Source organism: Blennius ocellaris, assembly GCF_963422515.1.
Source record: "Blennius ocellaris genome assembly, chromosome: 9".
NCBI classification, from domain to species: domain Eukaryota; kingdom Metazoa; phylum Chordata; class Actinopteri; order Blenniiformes; family Blenniidae; genus Blennius; species Blennius ocellaris.
The window spans coordinates 4742175-4764602 of record NC_137658.1 but is presented as its reverse complement, the minus strand read 5'-3'; the positions used below and the strand labels follow the sequence as shown (position 1 = coordinate 4764602).

Here is a 22428-nt window from a genome sequence, read left to right as displayed (position 1 = left end):
GCCCCCCACGGCCGAGCCTGTGTGCAGACAACAATAGCTTGTTGCGCTGCGTGCGGGCTTTGTGGCTGCGGGCAGCGCGGAGCGCAAGGTAAGACGGCGCAATACCATGCGATTACTAATAACAAAGGCGTTACGGGCGAGCAGGGGGCATTAAAGGGGGCATTGCACAACGCTATTGAGGGCGAGTTAAAAACTCTGCCAAACTTTGACCTGAATATCTGCATTTTCCGGCTGTCGGCGTCTCGTCGGGTGCTCCGGTTGTAGTTGCGGCGGTGTTTCGCTGTTATCCCGCGGCATTATTATGTGGGATCGTGTGTATGTGTGTGTGTGTGTGTCTGTGTCTTTCTGTGTGTGTGTGTGTGTGTGTGTGTGTGTGTCACATGTATGGGCAGCTAAGTTGTGTGTCGAGATGACATCCGCGTTGGGTCTCCCGCTGTCCATGTGGACGCAGTCGGCCGATCCGACCGCTGACACGGCGACTGTCTCGGTGTGGCTTCGCAGGCATCATGTGGACGGACGCATCGGGCCATCCATTAACCTGAAAAACAAGAACATCACCCTGGACTGTTTTCTGTGGTTCCTCCGCTGCCGCCCTCCCCTCCTGTTTCCTCTAGAATAATTCATTACTTCTGCCAAGATGGAAGAATAATGCGCTTGATTTGGACGACCCCCCCCCCCCCCCCCCTCATCCTCCTCCTCCTCCTCCTCTTCCTCCGTACAGCCTCGACGGTTCAGCCTCGACCAGGTGAACCACCAACTTAGGACGGGACATCCTCGTCGCCGCGAAGCATGGCGGCCTAAATAGGGTCGATAATCTCCGATATGACTCACAGACAGATGACCACACATGCCCACTGTAAAGACGACACACTTATTTATAATAATAAAATTAAAAAAAAACCCCACTAAAGAAAGGAAGGAAAAGAAAAATACAGCGGGGCCTCCTCCCGATGTAAACATTCATCTCGCGCTGGTTTGTCACAGTGCTTGTGCACAACGCCACGTCCCCCCCCCCCCCCCACCCCCACTCCCCCACTCGACATGATCAGAATTGCGTGCAAAACAAGTTTTTCAAGCCCCACAGCTCCAGACATCCGACGTGGAGCAAAAAAAAAACAAAACAAAAAAAAACTATAGTGTGTGATCGGTGGAGCCCCGAGCAGCCGGTCACTACCGGGATGGCTCCCGCTCCGGTCGCGGAGGTCTCCGGGTTACCGGCGGCTCAGACACAATGTGTCCGCTGACCACTTTGTGTCACTCCCGCTGCGCACCGACTCCTACACTGATCACGCGTGCGTGTGAGTGTGTGTGTGTGTGTGTTTTTAATTGTGTTTCCTAATTTCACATTTTGGCCATCTGTCAGCGATTTGGCTGCTTTGCACGCAGCCATTACTGGAGCGAATGGCGAAGGGCATGTGAAGAGGCTCGCGCACGATCCCTCCTCTCCGCGAGCGGTGGAAATAGTTTGTGCTTCGCTCCGCGATCGGCGGATGGACGATCGCTGCCCTGCACCACACACACACACGCACGCACGCAGGCACTAACGCACACACACGCACGCACGCACACACACACACACACACACACACACACACACACACACACACACACACACACACACACACACACACACACACACACACACACACGGTAGTAAACAAACTCCCGACGGTGTCCGCCTCGCTGTGTGTGCATGCCTATGTCCTCAACACGGGAGCTGAAGGGGAAGAAAAAAAAAGAAAGTAAGAAATCTGTTTCCCTAAAAAGAAGTGGACGCCCTTCTAAACATCACTACTTTTTAGGATCCAGGTGAGGCAAGTGTTCTCATTACTGCAGGGTAACATGTACCGTTTCACCACATGTGCCAAAATGTGATTACAGAGTGAGGGAGCTCAGTATCCTGTGGTTGTTTATCTTGGTGGGGGGGGGGGGGGGACAAACCCCCTGCTCTACATACCATTTTAAAGTTTGTGTTTGCCTATGTGCAACTCTTCAGTTGCAGATGTGTTGTCATCACCCCCTCCACCCCACCAGCACCTCCACCAAACATGATTTTGCTGTTGCACATATATTTCTGTCTTTGTTTGGGAGCCGTTCAGCTTAAAAAAGGGAACGTTGGCCTTGTGATTTAAAGCGATTCAAAGTGTGTCAAGAGATTGTGTCCATGCAGGCAAGAGGGGCCTTGGGGGGTGTCTCTTCAGCTCGGTTGTCACCAGGTGGAAGGTTGTTGTTCACATGAGTTGCTTCAGATTTCTTCGTGGGTTTTTATGTGTACCAAAAAAAAAAAGTGATTGAAAGGGATATTTTTTTTTTCAAAATTCAAAGTTGCAGTTGTGCTTTGATCTGCTCTGAAAAGCACTTGTATGTGTGATTCTAGTTGTAGCCTGCATGGGCCAGCCTGATAGTAACAGGAAATGTGATGTTGACACACACAGCACTGCAAGACAGTATATGGCAGGGAACTGAAGATGCAGAAGGAATGGCACCGTCTTTGTTCATATATTCATTAGAAATGTTGATTTGCGGTTATGCTTCTCCTCACGCCATCAGTGCTGGCAGGTTGAATTTAAAACAAAGGAAAGTTATGGCTCTGCTGGGATGGATAATTGCAACCATAATGAAGGAGGGCAAAATATTCAACACAAAGGCGATGAAGTCAAGTTCTATTGAAACATTAGTAGTGTTTTCAGTCATTGTGGATTTAATGCAGCTTTTTTTTTTGTATAACATTTGCCAAAATACGTTGAGGGGTATAATAGTTGCGGCTCCACAGGTTAATTTTAGTCACATTTGGCTTTTCATAGAGGAGAAGTAGTAGTTTTCGTGTTGAATCCAAATAATACAGAGTAAACAAGCAGAAATGTCAACTTAAGTTGCCTGTTTCAGGGGCTTTGACGTGCCTTAAATGAGACGTCACTGCTATATAGTTTCTATTTGAAGCAATAGGCGACCTGGTCATTTTCACCTGGACCCAAAACTTCTTTCAAACCACATCATCCTCAACATCCAGTCAAAAATGCTTCTACATTGCCTCGTCATTTTCAAGATAGGGCATGGGTGCCAGATATAGATAAGACTACCTTCACCTGGACATGAGACAAACAATGTTTCGTTTTGATATTTGACAGAATTGTCGTTATTTCGTTTTGAAACCATCACCCACACAGCTGCCTGTTAATTGACCCGGGTGCCACTGACGTGCACAAAGTCTCGGACTGATACGGCTTTGCTTAAAAAAAACAAAAACAGAAAACCCCATAAATTACAGATTATTACTTGGTTGCCCAAGATAAGCCTTTTTCAGTTTAGCGCACCGTTACACTCTGTGGTCGCGATCATCCCCCCTACCCACCCCCGGTCTATTCCCCTTGAGCGGCTGGAGCGCGCGGTGCATGCCGGTACCTGTAGTCCTCCCCCCTCCCAGCCTCTCCAGCGTCTAATCCTGGGCGTGGATAGCCGAGCACTACATCTCCCATGCCGTCCCCGCGCTCGCTTCTGCCCCCCTCGCTCGCTCGAGACTGGAGATACGGAACGGACTGTCTTGGCGACCCCCCCCCCCCCCTCCCCTCCCCTCCCTCTCTCTACACTCCCCTCCCCTCCCCTCCTCCCTCCTCCTCCCCCCCCCGGACTTTTAGAACCGAAAACCGTCGAGATTAGTGGGCAGCCACGGACGGCGGAGGCGAACGGCTGGACGCGGCCGTGTATCCACACAGTCGTGGCCGGTGCGTCGTTCACGTGCCATCGGGACGGACGGGTTCGTAACTGTTTGGTGTCATTCAGACATCTTTTTATCTCGCCTGCTGATTAGCAGGAGAATTATTCAGTATTTAGGATAGAGAGAGAGAGAGAGAGAGTCGAGAGCGGGGCCGGGGAGCAGCGGAGAGGCTCGGCGGGTCCGGGGGCTCCGCGATCGTCTCCGATCCGCCGGACTGGGTTCAGTCAGTCCGGCGAAGGGCCGATCAGAGAGACGGGAGCACCACTTCGCGTCGGGTCGGCCGGGGATAAATAACAGTAGCCTGCCTCAACATGTAACCCAGCGGGAGGATCCAGTGCGGGGAGCCGCGCAGGGAGCTGGGAGCCTCCACCAGCCGAGCCGGAGGAGCTGGTCAGCGGACTTCAATATATTGTTTTTCCCCGCTCCAGCAGCGCAATAAGTTGGGTCAGCCAAACCCCCCCCCTCCCTCCCCCCCTCCCTCCCTCCTTCCTCCCCTGGTCGATCTCCAGCAGACTACTTTTCCTCCCCAGTAACTCAATCGTTCTCTCTTTTTTTTTTCTGTTATCAGCGGAAGAAATTTGCAATTTTTGTTTTGTGACATCGTCCTCCGGCCGGGTGCCTTTAGTCGAGTCGGTGGTGATGGTCAGAAGTTTAGTTTGTTTGGCTCTGTCTTGTTTATTTATTTGGTTTTGTTTTTTTTGCATGGATGTTGACTTACCTTATCAGAGATGTGACACATTACCAACATCGCGCTCCGACGTCGCAGCCACTCGATATATATATATATTTTTTTTCCAACAGAAAATCCTTCCTGTCACTCGCTATAATTCCCCCTAAACATCTGTCCTTCGTATTCCAAACACCCCGACGTCTTCTCCTGCTCGGTCCGCGGGCCGGATCGGGTGACTGGAAGCCGCCCGTCGGCTCAGTTTTGATCCCGGCGTTTGTGTGCAGATGGACGGATCACCTGAGAGCCAGTTGCCATTCTCTCATTATGGAGCCTGCTCGCCATCTCCAGCGAAACACACACACATACAGAGAAAGAGAGACCCGGAGCTCTCCAGAGTTTTTCCGTGCTGATATTTATAACAGAGAAAACGTGTTGTTGTTTTTTTGTTGCGCGTGCCCACAAACACGCACGTTGGTCTCATTGTGCACCCCCCCCACCACCACCACCACCACCACCCCACATGTGACATTGGGACGTGTGTCTTTTGTTGGACACACCGAGCTGACCGGGTGGAAAGTGGGGGGGCTACTACACAATCATTTCTCCGCTTTTTTTCCTCTTCTTCGTCTTCTTCTTCTTTTTTTTTTTTACCCTCCCTCAAAAAAAAAAAAAAAAAAAAGGCTCTTTTCCGGGCTCGACTTTGTTCCGCGTGTTGCCCACGGCGTGCGCGCGGACTGCGCTGCATGCATTTCACTGGCCTACATCGCGAGCGGATGAATTCAAATGTTGTGGCGGAGCAGACCCTCCGCGATCGCGCAGCACAAAGACAAAAAAAAAAAGAAGAAGCTGTAAAGCAACTGTTGTTACGATAATATATGCGGACCCTCCTTTGCACGGAACGGCATGCCCCCCCCTCCTCTTCCTCCTTCCTTTCAGTCCCCCTCGGATCGCAGATTCCAGCAGAGATTGGCGTGTCAGTCATTATGTGCATCATCTTCGTTTGGTTTCACCGAAACCTCCCGACATGTCTTTCTTTCCTGCGTGGTCCCTTTTGTAGACGCTCTCATTTACTTGCAGATGCGCTCACCTCCACCTTACATGCTGGCGTGTGCTCCTCCACATGTGCTGCCCCTTCTTCACATGACATAGAGGAATAGTAACTATTTCTCCCCGTGCTTGGTAGGGATTGTTTTGGACTCTGTTGTGACTGTCTGTCGTGTCAGTGTGAGAAGCAATGGGTGGGATTTCACTGTCTAATTTTAGATAAACACTGATGAGCATCGAGCTCGCCATGACCCCCCCCCCCCCCCCCCCCCCCCACAACATTAAAATGATACATAATTGAGTATCTGACCATATAAGCAATCGGGGGAAAACTTTTTGATATTTCTCGGCACCCATCGGCGTGCATGACCTGATCACTACCAAAGTTCTGTTCTTTAATAGAAGATCACTGGAGCGGTCACAGAAAAGGAGCCGACTAAAGACAGGCCCCGGGGGTCTGAAGGGTCATGAGTCTGTTTGAAGTGACCGTCTCGTTGTAAAACCACAGGGCTCTTGGTTGAAATTTTAGGGACTCTGTCCTCTCCTGTCTGCGCCCTTTAATATGCACAGTAAGGTCTCATATTGTCTTATTTTCCTGTGTTAAGTCAGTCAAGCATGTCTTTTTTGGGGTTTGTTTTTGTATTTCTCATGGCTGTTTGACTCTCTGTGTTTGTCGCTAGAAAGTTGTTTTTATATTGAAACGCAGAAAGGACTTGTTTGTGCCGTTGTTAGTGGTTTGAAAACCAAAATTACGGTCCAAACGTCACGTTCACTCCGCGAGTTGTCATGGTAGGACTTGCCCTCGGTACTAATTTGTACATTCTGCTGTGGTATTATTATATAATTTCTTAACATTATGTCTCGAAGTTGTTAAATGGGAATTAGGGTGTGATTGTAATCATTGTAACAAACTACCTAAGTTTTACAAAGTCCGTCTTTTGCTGTGTTTAACATTTTGTCTTTTGAATATACTGACTTGTTTTACTACTAAATTATTTTAAATAGTTTAAATTTGGGGGTTAAAAACAAACATCATTTCTCTCCTCTCATTGGTGTCCTCTTATAATCTTTTTTTGTCTGTTGGTCCGACTGTATTTTGAGAGAGACGTGTAGGTTCACTCTTCATTTGCCACAATAATCTCAGCCGAATATTAGAGTTAACTTTAAAAACGCGGTGGGAGAAAATAGAAATCTTGTGAGCAAACGATATGTAATTCATGTAGCCTGTCTCCACACTGTAGCTGATGCTTTAGGTCTCATTTCACTCTCTGAATATATACTTTTCTGTAAAGACGGTTCACACTCTGGTTCGATGAGCGCTGACAAAACGTGTGTGTTCCCTGAGAGGAACTACAGAAAAGCGAAGGGAGCAATACAATGATTGTGTTCCGCCAGTTAGTACGCTGAATTGTTTCCTTGCTCTGAGGAAAGTGTAACATATCTGACCTCAAAGTGTGTCTCGATGGACGTTTTCCGCTGTCCAGGGATGTTTACTTTGATTTCAGTGACTTTTTTATGTTCCTTTTATGATGGTTTAAAGACATTTTTACTGCCATGAAAAAGAGATTACTCTGATGATCACATCAAGTGTTTTTCTTCTGTCTATTTTGCAGCACATCACTGGATTTCAACGAAACTGTCATCGGAGTGACCCGCCGATCCCCACGGCATGTTGTGCTAAAGAAACACCTATGCAGGTAACTTTTATAAAAAAAATTTTAATGTATTTTTCTTTTGCTTGTTAGATTACCTGATTAGAGTGTTTCGCCCTCTTATCTAATTAACACAGGCTTCACGCCCTTGTCTTATTACGCAGGTGGATCCCACACTAATGAATGTAGGGGATGGAGGCACGGTGAGCAGAGAGATCAGTGCTCCTAATAAAGCGTCTACGAGCATGGTGGGAAATCCCCCCCAGACGCTACCCCCAGAGTTCAGAGGAGATGTTACCCTCAGTCAGCAGAACAAGACCACTCCAACGAAAGACTGTAAGACGGTAAAAGCCTGCCTGGACTCTAGCAATTGCAACCACAGCCCAGAGCTCCCCCAACCTCAGCAGCCCAACAATGCGCCCATGTCCGGCTCGGTCCTCGCAAGCTCCGAGAAGAGAACAGACAAAAGGGCCGAGGCTCCCAAACTCAAAGCGGACGGCGCCGGCGTCTTCCCCGCTCCTCAGCGGTCGGGCGGTTTGAAAGTCAACCGGGAGGACTCCCTCAACCCCTGTCACAGCAATGTGACGTCCGGCAAGAAGTCACAGCCCTTGCAAAGTGTTTCCCCCGGATTCCAGTGTCCCGCCATGTTCAAACCGGCCCCGCCTGTTGCCTTTATTCCCTCCTCCAGTTTTTCTTCTCCACTCCGCAAAATTGCCCTTCCGCCGGCATTGGGTCAGATCGCAGCGTTGAGAGAAGCCACGGCCACTCAGTTCCAGAAGGAAATCCCTCCTAAAGGCTCAGGTGCTGGGGGGACGCCTCTCATGCGGACCTATCCATACTCGCTGTCTGTCGGCCGGACTCCGGCTGCAGAGAAAAAAACCGGCCCGTCGACTCCGAAACTCAAGTCCAACCACTCATCAACAAAGAATGCCATACCTGTTGGGGAACATAAATCTCTCGCCTCGGTTGTGGCCTCGCCGGCGATGGCGCTGCCGTTACAGCACCCGTCGTTGACCTCGGCGGCACCCACCCACTACACCTTGTCTCCCACTGCTGCCATTTGCTGTGGCTCTGCGCTGGCCAGCATCACTTCTCAGAGCCGACTGCTGAACCACGTGGAGAAAGGCAACAGCGTAGACAAGACGGTCCTGGGCTCACTTAAAACGCCGCCTCCCTCTGCGCCGGACGACGGCACGGCGGGCTCCATCGAGCCCAGAGACGTACCGCTCGACTTGTCCGCAAAGTCGAAACGTCTCAAAATCTTAAACGATGCCTCGGCTACTCTGAAGGAGCCCATTAGTATTGAGTCAAATCAGAGAGACTTTCTGAACTCCAAGAGGACTCACTCAACAACTTTTAGTTCTGCCGTGCAATATCCAGTTTTACCAAATGCCCACAGTAATGGTTCTCATCAGAAGCAAACAAACAGGCCTCAAAATCACCAGATTCCAGAACCCAAAACAGCCTGGGGTAAGGGATCGGCACAAGATCCGATTAAAAACATCCCCGGAACATATGTAGGCGTGGCGAGCCCCATACTGGCTTCTACTCTACGAGGCAAAGATGGAAAAGGGACTTTTGCAGATGAGTTTCAGAGTTTCGCAAAGCAGGAATTTATATCTATAATTGACCAAGGAGAACATCTGGCCTCGGGGGGGAAGAAGCCCTCCTGTCTGATGAAAGGTAACCAACACGCCAACAGTGTCAAGCATGTGAAAAACACCAGCAAGAACTGTCCCCCAAAGGGAGCGCTAACGACGGCCCTGTTGACCGCCTCCAATGCTCAAATATATTCAAAAACTGGACCCGGAAAGACGGCGGTGCCGTATTGTGCCACCGCTGTCAGTCCAGCTTGGCAGCAACCTTCCACTCTTCCCCATCAAGCTCCTTCTCAGAAGAAAATGACACAAGGATCTCCAAAGACCAAGGGCACCACAGTTACAGAGGGATGTAAGTACCAGAGTGGCCGTCGCTGCCCTTCCAAAAACGAGGATGGCAAGTGGGACAGGATGAAGTCTCCTTTGTCAAACCTTGCGTCCATCGTGAAGCAGCAAGGTCTCGAAACGGCTGGGCTCGGCGAGGTCAACCCTCCGCTTTCATCCGTCGCGTCGAGAAAGGCTGATGCGGATCCGCTCATTGACACCCAGTCTAAACATACTTCTGCTTTTGAATACCAACCGTACTGGTCTGCAGAGAAGTGGCCCAGCGTGCCATCTCAGGGTGATTTGACCCACGTCAAGAAAAGACACGAGAAAGCAAACGCCACCGAGCCTTTGGAGAATAACGGTGAGCGTGCGGGGGTGAAAGCAAAGCATGGCTCTTCGAAAACTACCAGCCAGTCTCATCTCTTCGGGAACAATGCATCAACAAATGGGAACAGGATAGAGAGCAAACTCGCCCAGGTGTTGGAGGGGGAGACATTGAGGAAAGAAAGCGGAACATTAGGCGATCCTCCCAGTGAAAAATTCGAAGGCATGGTCGCGTCTATCCTTACGGGCCAGTGTGTGCGGGGAGGCGACAAATCGGCGAAGGAAACAAACGGAACCAAAGAGGAGTCGCCGACCAAGACAAAAGCGGCTGCCGTCAAACAAAAAAAGACCAGTCCGAAGAAGCAGGCGAAGGAGAAGTCGACAACTGACCCGTCGAAGAAGACTCCAGGAAAGAAAAAGCAAGACACTGAAAATGATACGGCCAAAGTGTCCTGCAATAAGAAGGTAATCTGTCAGATAATTTCTTTATCTGTTGTATGACATCTGCTTTTTTAACACATATGAGGTGTCAATCGTTCTTTGAGATTTCTTTTCAACCCTTTTAATTCGGCCATTCTGATTTGTGATAAGTCGCATCCAATACAGTGTGCTCACTCTGTCCCCTGTGTGTGTCAGCAGAAGAAACCAAGCGCACCTGTGCTGGAGCAAAGCCTGTCCGCGGGAAAACTTTCCCAACGGAGTAAAGAGACGAGTCCAAGGGACAAGACGGGTCCCAAAAAAGCCGAGCATGCGGCCCTCAACAAAGCAGGTAGAGACTTTCTTTCTCGTAATCCCGTGACATTTACCGTTCCTCCATGTTCTCGCATTGCAAATGTCTGATATCTATCTGAAAGTTAATGACGCCTGCAGTTGTCTCAGACCTGTCGTCTTTTATCGGGTTCACATTAAATGACTCTCGGTTTACAGTTTTAGTTCAAGAGATAAATAAATAGCGCCTGCATTCGGTTTTTTTTGCGTGTGAAAAACATTTCCCAAAATGTTTGCCTTCTTCTTCTTCTTTTTTTTTAAATGTCTCAGTCATTCGAGGCACCGATGCTGGTGTGAATCTAACAATCAGATGTGATGTAATCCGTTTCAGATAACAGCGCCGGTCCTCAGAGCGTTGAGACGTCGCCGCCTCCCAACACCTCTGCTGTACCCGGCAAGGAGGCCGAGGCGGCCGACGGCTCCTTCCCGAGACTCAGGAGAGGACGGCGGCGAGCCGACGACGCCCGCCTTGACCTGTGGGGCTTCGCCACGCCGTCCCCCCCGCCTCCGCCGATGCCCCCTCCCGCCCCGCCCCCCACACCCGCTCAAGTCTCCAAATCCCTGCCGCTGACGCCCGCCCAACCAGCCCGTCGTCCGAGAGGGAGGCCCCGGTCAAACCCCCTGCCGGAGCGCACGTCGCAGGGCAAGGGCAAGACGTCGTCCGGCGTGGAGGGCGACACGCCTCCACAGAAGAAACGCCGGCGGTGTCGTAGCAAAAAGTATCAGACCGGTGAATACATCACCGAGAAGGACAAACTTGAAGACGGAGAGCACCTTGAAGAGTCCAACCCCCTGAGACAGGACGTGGGAATCCCAGCAGGTAGGCGTGTTTCCTCCCGAGAGCTTTAATTTAGTTTAATTACACGTGCAGCTTACATTTTTAACCTAATTTTATAACGTTTTAGAGTAAATGAAATCAATTTAAATGCTGCCGTTTCATCGTATTTCTTTGGTCAAATAATACGTTTAATTAGACAGGTGGAGTTACAGTGATTAGCTGTCATTGTGAATCCGTGTGATATAGTTTATTAGGGCATTTTGTTTATGATCAGCAGCATTTTCATCATTTTGACATATCAAACATTTGTTGGTAGCAGCCTCACTAACAAGTCTGAATCACGCCGTCTTAATACCCTTATACATTAATCTGTTTATTGGCCGCTGACCATAAAAAAAAAAAAAAGTGACAAAACAGTTGGCTCTGTTGGCTTGGAATCAGCATTTGTCATCACTTGACGTTTGGTGACGGAGTAATTATTCATTCTTTTAAGAAATATCTGGTGAATGAATCAGTGCTGACAACCTATGAAAGCCCATTTCAATCCTTTGCAATAAGTGTATGTTTGCAATGTAATTCTATAAAAGCTTCATTGAAGGGAAGAGAGGAGATCATTTGGTTGTTTCGGGAGAGGATTCAAGCTGCTTAAAAAAAAAAAAAAAAAAAATAGTTTATTGCTGATTTTCTTTGTTTATTTTTATTTTTATATTTATATCACGATACACCAAATGGTGAAAGAGCTCGAGTGCAGAGGCAGCTCAGCGCCCGGACACTTCTCCTGTGAAGCTTTGGGGTTGTGATGGATGCAGAATGTGGTTTTTGCATTGTCTTAATGAAATATAGAAGATCTGACCCGCCACATGTTGAGGGTACGTGAGCAGATGTTGCTCTGAAACCTCGGTGTTCCGCAGTATTGATGGTGCATTTCCAGATGTGTCGGGGCCCCTTCAGGGAATCGGGGGTTGTGAATCGATGCAGATAATTGTCATCTTTAAATTTATATAATTTCCAAAACGAATTCCTGATCATTTTTTCAGATGAGCTTTGTGCCCGGGGGAGAGCACGCATCGTTTTTAGGCTTTGTTCACATGTGAATTCTTCTGAGCGTGATGCGGCTCGATTGTGCAGTGAAGTGTTGCTGAGCTCATATCCAGTATTGTGCCTGTTTTAAATGGAGCTCAGCACGGTCACTTGGTCATCTACTTCTAACTTTTGGCCTTGTCCTGTGATTTTTCCTGTTCCTCTGAATCATTTATACTATAACTGGTTGGATTTTTATCATTATCGTTACTTCTGAGAGGCCGTGTTTCTCTAAATTGCTCATTTCATTTGGAGTCATGTTGTTGATCTGTTATAAATTAACCTGTTTAGTTGTGAAATGTTCCTCCAGTAATTTTTTTAAGCATTTACAATCTTTTGTTGCCCCTGTTTCAACTTCTTTGTGTTGCTGCCATAACATTTAAAATAGCCTAATATTTTCCACGCAATAGTAAATTCTCTCAATTTTAACATCTGATAGGTTGTTTATGTTCTCTTGGGGGGAAAAAAACAAACTTAAGCTGATGTGATTTGCAAATACAGTAATTTGATCCTGCTTTTATTTACATTTAACAATGTTGCCCAATTTGAACTGGGATTTTATTCGCCCATCCAGAAACTCCAGTGAGTAAAACATTTTAGGAAGATATTAGAGCATTTATTTTACAAACTACATCTTTATAAGTGAGACGCCGCGAAGCAGTTATAAAAATTGGTCGAGCTGTTTATGGAACCGTTTATACGGAATATATAAAGCCACTGTCGACTTCATAAAGTACACTTGTACAATCGAGCAGCTGTGCCAGAGATTCTGCTTGCACAGAGCAAACAACTTCTAGTCTCTTTTTTTTTTTTTTTTTTTTTTGACACGGAGAGGTGATAATTCTACTTCTTGTTCATTCTGGGGGTTTTAGTGCGTGCTGGTGCATTAGACTGCATCATATTGAAATGTATTACTGACGTTCTGCTCCTCCGTTTTGTCACTGAATTGGACAAATTTTCACCAATGTGGTGAACAACATCACATTCAATTTGATTACTGTTGGTGTTTCTCGTGTCCCGTCTTTGACTTATACCAGAATTTCTCCTAAATACACCCATTAGTGTGGATGGGACTGAAATAAACCAGTTGCATTTGATATGGTTGCTCAGCCAAGCACCGTTCAGGAAGTACCAGCCTGTCTGATGTTGGTGCAAAAAAAATTTAAATAAAGGCACCTAAAGTATTTTGTTCTCCGTGTCTGGCACTGCTACATAGCTGGTTCATTACACCATTGATGCAGGGTGTCCGTCACATTTGTCAGATTAAGGAAACCTGTGAGCTGATGGCTTTGTTGGTATAGTTAAATTGTGAGGCCCCAAAGTGGGCCTGAAACAAATTTGTTTTGAAGTATGAACGCAACAGATACTTAAATCTGAACACAGGACGTGTTTATGCATTTAATAACTGGCCGTGAGATTTCACCTGATGAAAGTATCCCCATAAAGTCCAATGAGTGCATTTAGATCGGCACGCAGACGGACTAAAGTCGAATTGCATAACGTGCATCATCAAAGTGTCCAATATGGTTTCTGTTTACATCTTTTGGTTTGAGGCTCAATGTGCCCGTGTGGTTTCAAAGCCAAGAATAAAACCACATCAGAATCAAGGGCTTGCACAGTTTGTTTTGTGTTTTTCAGTTTAGCTTTCAAAGTTTTTCTTTTTCGGTGGCCCTCAGTGTAATCTTCAATTTAACTTGTCATTGCAGATTCACAGGCAGATCGGTGTCCAAGTCCTGCCGCCTGCAGTCCAGAGCCGCCGCCACCTCGTCCCCGGAGACCCTCATTCACCCGTTCAGGATCCGTCCGATACCAGGAGAGCGAGGAGTCCCTGGAGTGCTCCGATAAGCCCTCGGGGAAGAGGAAGTTCAAGAGCAAACACTTAAGCGACAGTGAGGAGCACAAAGTAAGTTCTCGATGCTGTTTGCTGGGATTACAGAACATCTCAGATCATCAGGGTTGAAAGGAAAGAGGCGCTGCTATTATTTAAGCTTATAGTGCCCCCCTGTGGCCTGATGGAATGCTATATTTGTCACATATATATATGTGGGCGGCTGGGATTATATTGCACGGGTTCTTGATTAGTCTAACGAAGCACCCTGGGTTGGCGCCGCTTCGCAACAACCTCTATTTTTAGACAAAAAGCAAGCGCGGCAGTTTGGGCAAGCGCGGCGCCTCACTCGCTCTGGACGACGACGGCACGCCTGCGAAGCGACCGGCCAGTCCGCCGCGTACCCCGAAGAGTTTGCCATCTTCTCCATCCAATAAGAAGAGCTCCTCGGGGAGAAGCAGTGGCTCGGATTCTCCCACCAAGAGGCCCGTCCCTCCAGAGGTCCGCCGGCTGATCGTCAATAAGAATGCAGGAGAGACTTTGCTCCAACGTGCTGCCCGTTTGGGCTATCAGGTAAAAAAAAAAAAAAAAAACCCTCCCGTTCACTGGAGCAGCGTTGATATTCGACGTGTCGGCGATGTAACTCGTCTGTCCTTTCTCCGCTCTGCAGGACGTCGTCCAGTATTGTCTTGAAAAGGACGTCGGGGAGGTGAACCGGAGGGACAACGCCGGCTACACGGCCCTGCATGAGGCCTCGTCTCGAGGCTGGACTCAGATCGTCCAGATGCTGCTGAAACACGGCGCCGACGTCAACTGCAGCTCGCAGGACGGAACGCGGTGAGAGTTAATGACGGTCGTCCCGATTCACTGCTCCGATGCCACTTTCACATCGAAACTTGAGTCTTTAAAGCAAATTTGTTGATAAAAGTGTGCGACTCATGGGCATTTGACAAGATTTCACACAGACGGCCAACCTGGGTTCACATCACAGACGGTCAGTTCACGAAAACCTGCAGACAAATCTTCTCTCAGATCAGCAGAAAAGCGCTCGACTCACCAGTTCAGCTCAATTTATTCTGAACGCTTAATTTACCCGCTCTGGCTGCATTTCTGTTAGCAGGTGCACGTGCATTGGAATGATATTTTAACAGCCTGATGGGTTAACGTTTACAACGTCTATCGGCTCTGGAAGCTATATAGGAGCTGCTCATTAAACACCTCGCTTTTACCGAAGAGAGTTAACATTTCTGGGTTGCATATATAAACTCCACATCACTTCTGTGAGTGAATAAGCTGTTGTGAAAGGTCCGATTCAAGTTCCAGATTCACATTAACAGATCTTTTTTTTTTTTTTTTTGAAGGAGCGATTGCGTCGTCCTTCTCATTTTCTTTTCTTTTCTTTTCTTTTTTTTAAGTAAAAAAAAGACATTTTTAAATACATTACAGTCATTCCAATGTGCTTTTATAGAGAAAATAGAAACGCCCAACATATCCACATGAGCAAGCAGGTGTGTTTACGACTGTGGAGAGGAAAAACTCCCCCCAACGGGGAGAAACCTTTGCAGAAACCAGACTCAGAGGTGAAAGGATAGAGGAGAGGAAAGACAGAGATAGACTGGGTGGGGAGATGCATACAATACCCTTGTTAGTGCTACATACATTTTTTTTTTCATTATAATACAATAATCACAGTGATCCAAATATTTTCCAACTGCCATGAGATTAAACCAGCCTGAGCAACAACAGTCCTTCTCACTTTCACTCGCACAGTCCATTAAAAACATCATTTGTTGTTCGCTCAGGCCCCTCCACGACGCAGTGGCCAGCGATAACCTCCCAATAGTGTGGCTGCTCCTGAACCACGGCGCAGACCCCACCCTGGCGACTTACTCCGGACACACGCCGGTGAAGCTGGCGCACAGCTCCAGCATGAAGATTTTCCTCACAGGTACCACCACCGTCTGATTTAAATCATTAGCAACAAACAGCCCAGCAATAATGTTTAATAAAGTGATTGAATTTGGACGTTAAAATATAATAATTAGGGTTTTAATTTTTTTCCGCCGACTTTGCAGTAGCCAGTCAAGCAAAGTGTCAACATATGCATGTTGCATCTCATTTTGCACAGCGGAGTTACAGTGTGTATGATGAGCACGCTGCAGACTGTTTCATGAGGTTAATCTTATGAAACTGATTCACCCGATTAGGTTCTAACAAAACGACATACGATTGGATGTATTTGAATGGATTTGCAGTTTAGCCATTTACATGATGCAGGAAGAGTTGCAGAAGTTCTGTTCTTTTACCCGGTGAAGGATTAGTGACTTTGCAGTCACGAGAAGACCAACAAGCGATTAAGCAAATTGCCTGGGAAACATTCGATCCCTTTTTTTTTGCTTCTGATTGTTTTTATCCATCTGTTCGGCTTTCGTCCAGTTCAGGGTCGCGGGATGCGAGAACCAGCCGACTCTGAGCGAAGGCGGGTTACATCCTGAACCGCCAGCCTCTTCTCACGGTGGCGAACGAAACTTAACTCACACGTGACTTTCTGTTTTGTCTCGTGATGCGTTTCCACACGATACAGAGGGTTCACTTCTCTTGGCGTGAGTTGAACACACTGACGTCGTGACAGTCGTACAGCGTGTATCTGGGCTCAACAGAGCGCTGGAGGCTCAGTTGCTTGACACCATAAACGGGCGCGAGCCCCGATATCTGTTTCCTCTTCGCATTGGCAGGCAGCGCACAGCTGCCGAGCAGACCTTATCACCAAGACAAGCTTCAACGTATTCTACAGATTGTTCCGTCGAGCTCTTTCGTGCCGTCATGCCGCCGTGAGCTTTGCTTGTTTCTGCCAACGAGACGAGTGTTTGTTTCAATGCCTGTCCACACCTTCTCACCCGAGCTGCCACAGTCATGGCAAATAAAACCAATTTTTTTTTCTATCTTTTCTTTTCTTTTCTCTCTCCCCCATTCAGAATATTTCACGGACCTGGAAGGCCGCAATGAACAGGATCCAAGTGTACCCTGGGATTTCTACAGCAGCTCACTCTTTGGTAAGTCACACTGGTGCTCGATCGGCCTCTGCGTTGAATAATTGCGATTGAAGTTTCTCCGCCGGGTGTTTGTCGGCGCAGCGGCCAGGTCGCTGCCGGGAGAGGAAGCTAGTTCGTAGGCTGGGCTTCGTGATTGGCCACTGGGACACGGGCGGGTGCGAGCTGACAGTACCAGCATCCGCGCTGCGTTGTAAACAGCCACAGGGAGCCAGTTAACCAGCAGAGGGGGAACAGGATTAGAGTTGCATGGAAGAACTGGGGGAGAAAATGGACTGCAGCTCTCTATAATTAAATAAATAAAAGCTAAATATGACCATTTTTTTTCCCCTTTCATATGTTTATTTTGTCCCCATATTAAGGTTATTTGTTACTTTACTATAGTTACATTTCAATTTTAACTCGTTGGCCTATAAGTTGTATGTTATTGAACAAGAACAAGAATTTCAAATCAAACTAGAAAATTGTAAAAAAAAAGCGACTGACTGATAGTTGTCAGTTTGCGTATATTGAAGGTACTAATGTTACTCAGAGTTGGACTTTTCTCATGCTCCTGCCATGACGATGTAGTTCAGGGTTTTGGTGACGCTCCTCCTCCAGTAAACAGGAGTTTAATGCAATAGTAACATACTTAAGACTACAGCGTTGGATAACGTCAGCAGGACAGAGAGTCCAAGCAGTTCGGCAGTTTTTGCATTGGACAAAACCAACAAAGCCACTGAAACATTGTTATTCGAGTAAAACAGCGGTGCAGTTAGATATTATATTTACTATTGATAGAATATCACTCTTTTTCGACCACTGTGAATCTTAATGTGACGCCTTAATAATTCAAGTTTACGTAGAAGACAATAACTCCATCAGCTGCTTTTAGTGCTTTTTCACAATCACTCACTTCTTTTGCAAGTTGTCATATTTTTTTTAAGAAGAAACTTAACTTCCATTGGTGTTCCTATCGACCACCATTCAAAAAGCTTTTAGATAGGATTAGCAAATGATTCATATTTCATATTCTTCTGTCCATGGTGCCCTAATCAAAAAAAAGATGCTATAAATATTTGTGTAAAATACATATGAATGATGGAGATTGATCATTTGTTATGTTGCAGTTAATACAGTTTGTTATTCACTCATGTCATTTAGCTGGAGGCTATTTTTGCTTCTTAAACTATCCTTAACAGAAAATATTATTTCTGAATTTTCCGGATAATTTATTAATTTTTTTATACCATCAGTTTACATTAGGAAGAAAAAACTGCAGGTTTGAACGTTCCGTGGTTGATCGCTCTGTACCACTGCTGCCCAGTAGAGGGCGCTCAGGCCTCACACCAGGTCGCCAGACCGACTCGGTTGTTCCTCTTCTCATTCTGGTGAACTCCCCCCCACCCCCCCCCCCCCCCCCCCCACCCCCTGGCAGAGGGCGAGCAGGAGCCGTGCTGGGACTTCCTGCTGTCCGAGCAGAACCAGGAGCTGGAGGACAAATCTCCGTGGAAGACGGAGCAGGAGTCGGACAAAGACTGCCTCGTGTTCGAGTTCTCAGACGAGCCCCTCCTGCCCTGCTACCATGTCCAGATGTCGTTAACGCAGGGGTGAGTTGGCATTTTCCCCCCCCCCGTCGGCACATGTCAGATTTCATTTCTAGTCTTCGTGACGATGCAAAGCGGTGATCGGTCAATCCAGACCGAGTAAAGAACATCTCAACATGAAACGCCCCCCCCCGACAACACTCGCCTCATAACCTCCCCCATTGTTGCCATGTTGTTTACCTGCTGTTGACCGTTTCGTCCTGCAGTTACCCTGTCGGCACAGCACGGCTGCCCCGTTGTTGTCTCTTTCACCACCAGTCCACCATTGTTTCACACTGAATACCCTGCAGTGTCGCTGTGCAGCCGTCACGCGTTTCCCCTTTTGGTGCCCATCACTCCATTGATGCTATGAAAATAGGAATTTCCCCCCATGTCAACCCATTAACTACCTCGTTGTGACCCCCCAAACATCCCATTATGAATCTATCGTGAGACTCTCGCTCTCCATGTAGTCATTACTCTGGAGTTACCAGATCCCATTGTCACATTCGTCTCAATCTGACTTAGCTCCTCCTTACCTGCTTCAATTACTGTAAAGAAGAGGATAAATTGTGACAAGCAAAGTAATAATTTCTTCCACTTGTTGACAAAGCAGATATTCAGGAAACTTTTATTTATTTATTTTTGACCCACTGATGATGTTTCACTTTTGCAGCTTTTGCAACTGGTTCCTCCTGACCGACGTCCTGAAGCGTCTCAAAATGTCGTCGCGAATCTTCCGGGCACGCTACCCACACTTCGAGGTGGTGAGTTTGTCGCGCGCCGAACTCTGGCGGCAGGTGTCGGTGAGCCAGGTGAGCCAGGTGGGCCCCGCTTTGGCGTCGCCGCACAGAGGCAAAAACAAGGAGGAGGACGAGGACGAGGAGGAGGAAGAGGGGCTGGTGGAGCTGGTTCGGTGTGTGCCCGAGCTCCAAAGACTACTGGGCTCCTCCATACACATTCTACAAGAGGAGGAGGAGGAGGAGGAGGAAGATGAGGAGGAGCAGACAAACACTGGGAAGCCCCGCAGCCGATAGCCTCGTCCCGACCGCAGACAAACTGTCGTCGTCCTGCGTCCTTCCTTGCAAGCAGCAGCTCAAAGGAAACCTCTCCGTCCGTTGTAAACGAGGACCTTGGGTTTTAACTCCAGCTACACTAATGACTCGACACTCCACTGATAACCTTTGACCTCAGAAGGGATCTCAAGGACCTGCACACGGGAGTGGTCAGTGCTGGGAAGCAGCTTTCAGGTTCCTACCCATAGGTATATTTGAATACACTAGAACTATTGAACAAACCTTTTTGTATCGATTATGTATGTACATGGTAGTGTATATGTATATCTTGCCATCAGGGTTAACACATTTGGTTATATAAATGTATTCTTGTGGCAAGGGATGGATACTGTTTAGGACTTTTTTTTTTTTTTTTCTGTTTGAGTTTGTTCCCGAGGGAAAAGAGCTATTTTTTTTTTTTTTTTTTCCGACGGGATAATCCGAGGCTTTTATCTTGGTGAACTCTTGCGTAAAGCTAAGACGCTTAAGTCAGGGAGGCCATTGGCCCAGATGGTTTCTCTGTCGACCTGGGAGCCGTGGAGACCTGAGGAGAGGAGACCACCGCCAGTAATATTCACACATAATCGCCCGCCCAGCTCAGAGCCTCATTTCCATTCGCTCCTCTCTCTTTCTCTCTCTCTCTCTCTCTCTCCAATTTATCATGCTACAGAGATCATCACTGGACGGACCTAATTGCTCGCAGTGTTTATATATATATTTTTTTTTTTTGGTTTTTTTTTTCGTTTTTCCTCCACATTTCACAAAGTGAGCCCGGGGCGGCAACGAGCCTGCGCACAGTTTGACATTATGTTGGACCTTGACATTGAGAGTTTGTTTACAGATATGGACAGACGAGAGTTCTCCCTCTCCTCCGGAACTCGTACAGAGTCCTGTGGATCTCTCCTTCAGAGGAAAACTTCGTATCGTCTCTGGAGTCCAGAGGAGACCAGACGCCCTCCGTAACTGCAGCCACGACTGCCCCCCCCCCCCCCCCCCCCTCCCCACCTCCCACTACGGTGTTTCCAGATCCCAGAGTGCTTTGTGTTGCAGTGTTTTATTCACACTGTTTGTTGTGCTTAATTTAATAGTCATTAATATATTTGACCTCTCGTGTATCTGACAACCTTATCGAAGAGAAATGCTGTCTATGGTTGGTGCTTCATTCTGAAATGTACTTATTAGGATCCCTTTATTCAGAGATTTTCCTCCCTCATTTGAGAAAAAAAAAAAAACAGTATTTCAAAAAGAAAAGAAAACGACAAAAAAAAGGCAGAAGTACAGTTTTATTGTACTGGTGCTAAGATAGATTTTGTGTTGACAATCAATGAAGTTTTTGGTTTGAAGTCACAAACTGATAAAAAAAAGATATTTAAGATGAAGAGGTGTAAAGAGAAGTATAGTTTAGTTAAAGAAAGTGGGATACAGCAAGACTGAGAGACTTAAGACGTGTGCAAGATCTCGAAAGAGCCTTTTATTTGATTCTTTTATAAGAAATCAACAACAATAAAGCATGATTGTGAATCATAGTCTAATCCTCTCAATTTGTTTTTGTTTTTTTTTTTTCACATTAAGCTATATGTTCAGGGTACAATCCACTCGTGTATTTCCGATTGTCCCTTTTCTTTTTTTGACACGATATCTACTGATGAGATTTATTTTTACTCTGGCATAATATGGAGAAAAAAAAGCAAGATTTCGTTGTGTAAATTGAAACTTTTCAAGCAGATGTTGGTCTCATCGGGCCTCAAGCTGTTTCACACTGCTGTACCATGTCTGTGGTCATAAATTAATTATTGCCAGAATTTTAACCATAAAGACTTTTCTACAAATCCATTTTTTTCTTCTTCTCTCTCTTTTTTTTTTACATTTTTTTAAGAGAGTCACTGTAGTAGGGGGTTGGAGTTAAATGTCACCAACTCAACAACACACTGACACAAGAGACACAATTAACCGTGTTCTCATTTACTGTCATGTACAGTGTACACACACTCACCAGCCACTTTATGAGGTACTCCAGGATGGTACCAGGCCGGACCCCATTTTTACCTCCACAACTACTTTTAGTTCAACGCCTTTAAAGATTCAACAAGAGGGTGGAAACATTCCTCAGAGATTATTTGATTTGATTTTTACCTTCGCCAACAAACGAAGTGAAAGTTATGTATTTGTCTGTGTGTCTTCATTTATTTATTTCTTGATTGGTTTGTATATACAGTATGTAATTTACCAACTTTTCACAAAAAATATTTTCCCGAATTGCATGAACTCTTCAGGGATGATTTGTCTTTATCCAAGGATGGTCCCATTATGTATCGAGAGCGATATCGATGTCTGATGTCAAACCAATGCCAAAAACAGTTTTCAATTCCCTATCCTCTCACATGCCACACGGTGCAGTGACGTCATTACCCTGGTTAGCGTTCGGGGTCAAAGGTCGATGGGGTTCACGCGGAAATTATAAAATGACAAATGGAGGAGTGGTGGATCAAATACCGGAACTATGATGGAACTATGAGGCTACTTAAATACATCCATCTAGCCATTCTTACATAAAGATACAAGCGCAGGCCAAACAGTTCAGGATACTCAGTAACTTGCGGTCCCATTGCTCTGTAGCTTAAGGTGATTAAAGTTAAAGATATAAATGGGCGAGCATGTAACCGTCGCTGCGTATTTCTCCCCTGTTAAGCTCTTGTGAGGCGATTGGAAAGACGCAAAGGTGGCAGTTTGATTCCGGCTGAGGAAACGCAATGCGATTCACCGGAAGTTCTGCAGACGTCAGTTAGTTTTCTGTAACCGTTTCCACAGTGTGGACAGATTGAAATAACCTCACTCTGCTTCTTGTGACTCACTGTGGCTTTTTTTTGTTTTTTCTTTTAATCCACTAGAGGGAACCAGTGACAGTAACTCCCTCGATACCCAAAGGACTGTCATGATTCCCACAGTTTCTTTTAAACACATTTCTTCCATCATA

At 46.7% G+C, this 22428-nt stretch overlaps 1 protein-coding gene across 1 annotated transcript; it reads left to right on the top strand.

The window, feature by feature from the left end:
* Window positions 1-409: 409 nt before the first annotated feature.
* On the top strand, window positions 410-20985 carry bcorl1 (BCL6 corepressor-like 1; the record flags this gene model as incomplete). Its single annotated transcript, XM_080502399.1, has 12 exons — window positions 410-487; window positions 7043-7126; window positions 7246-9795; window positions 9970-10099; window positions 10430-10918; window positions 13663-13859; window positions 14091-14357; window positions 14455-14621; window positions 15587-15732; window positions 16760-16837; window positions 18252-18423; window positions 19076-20985. The coding sequence occupies 12 exons, from the start codon at window positions 410-412 to the stop codon at window positions 19434-19436; spliced, it is 4719 nt and encodes a 1572-aa protein (XP_080358525.1). The 3' UTR covers window positions 19437-20985.
* Between the last annotated feature and the right edge of the window lie 1443 nt (window positions 20986-22428).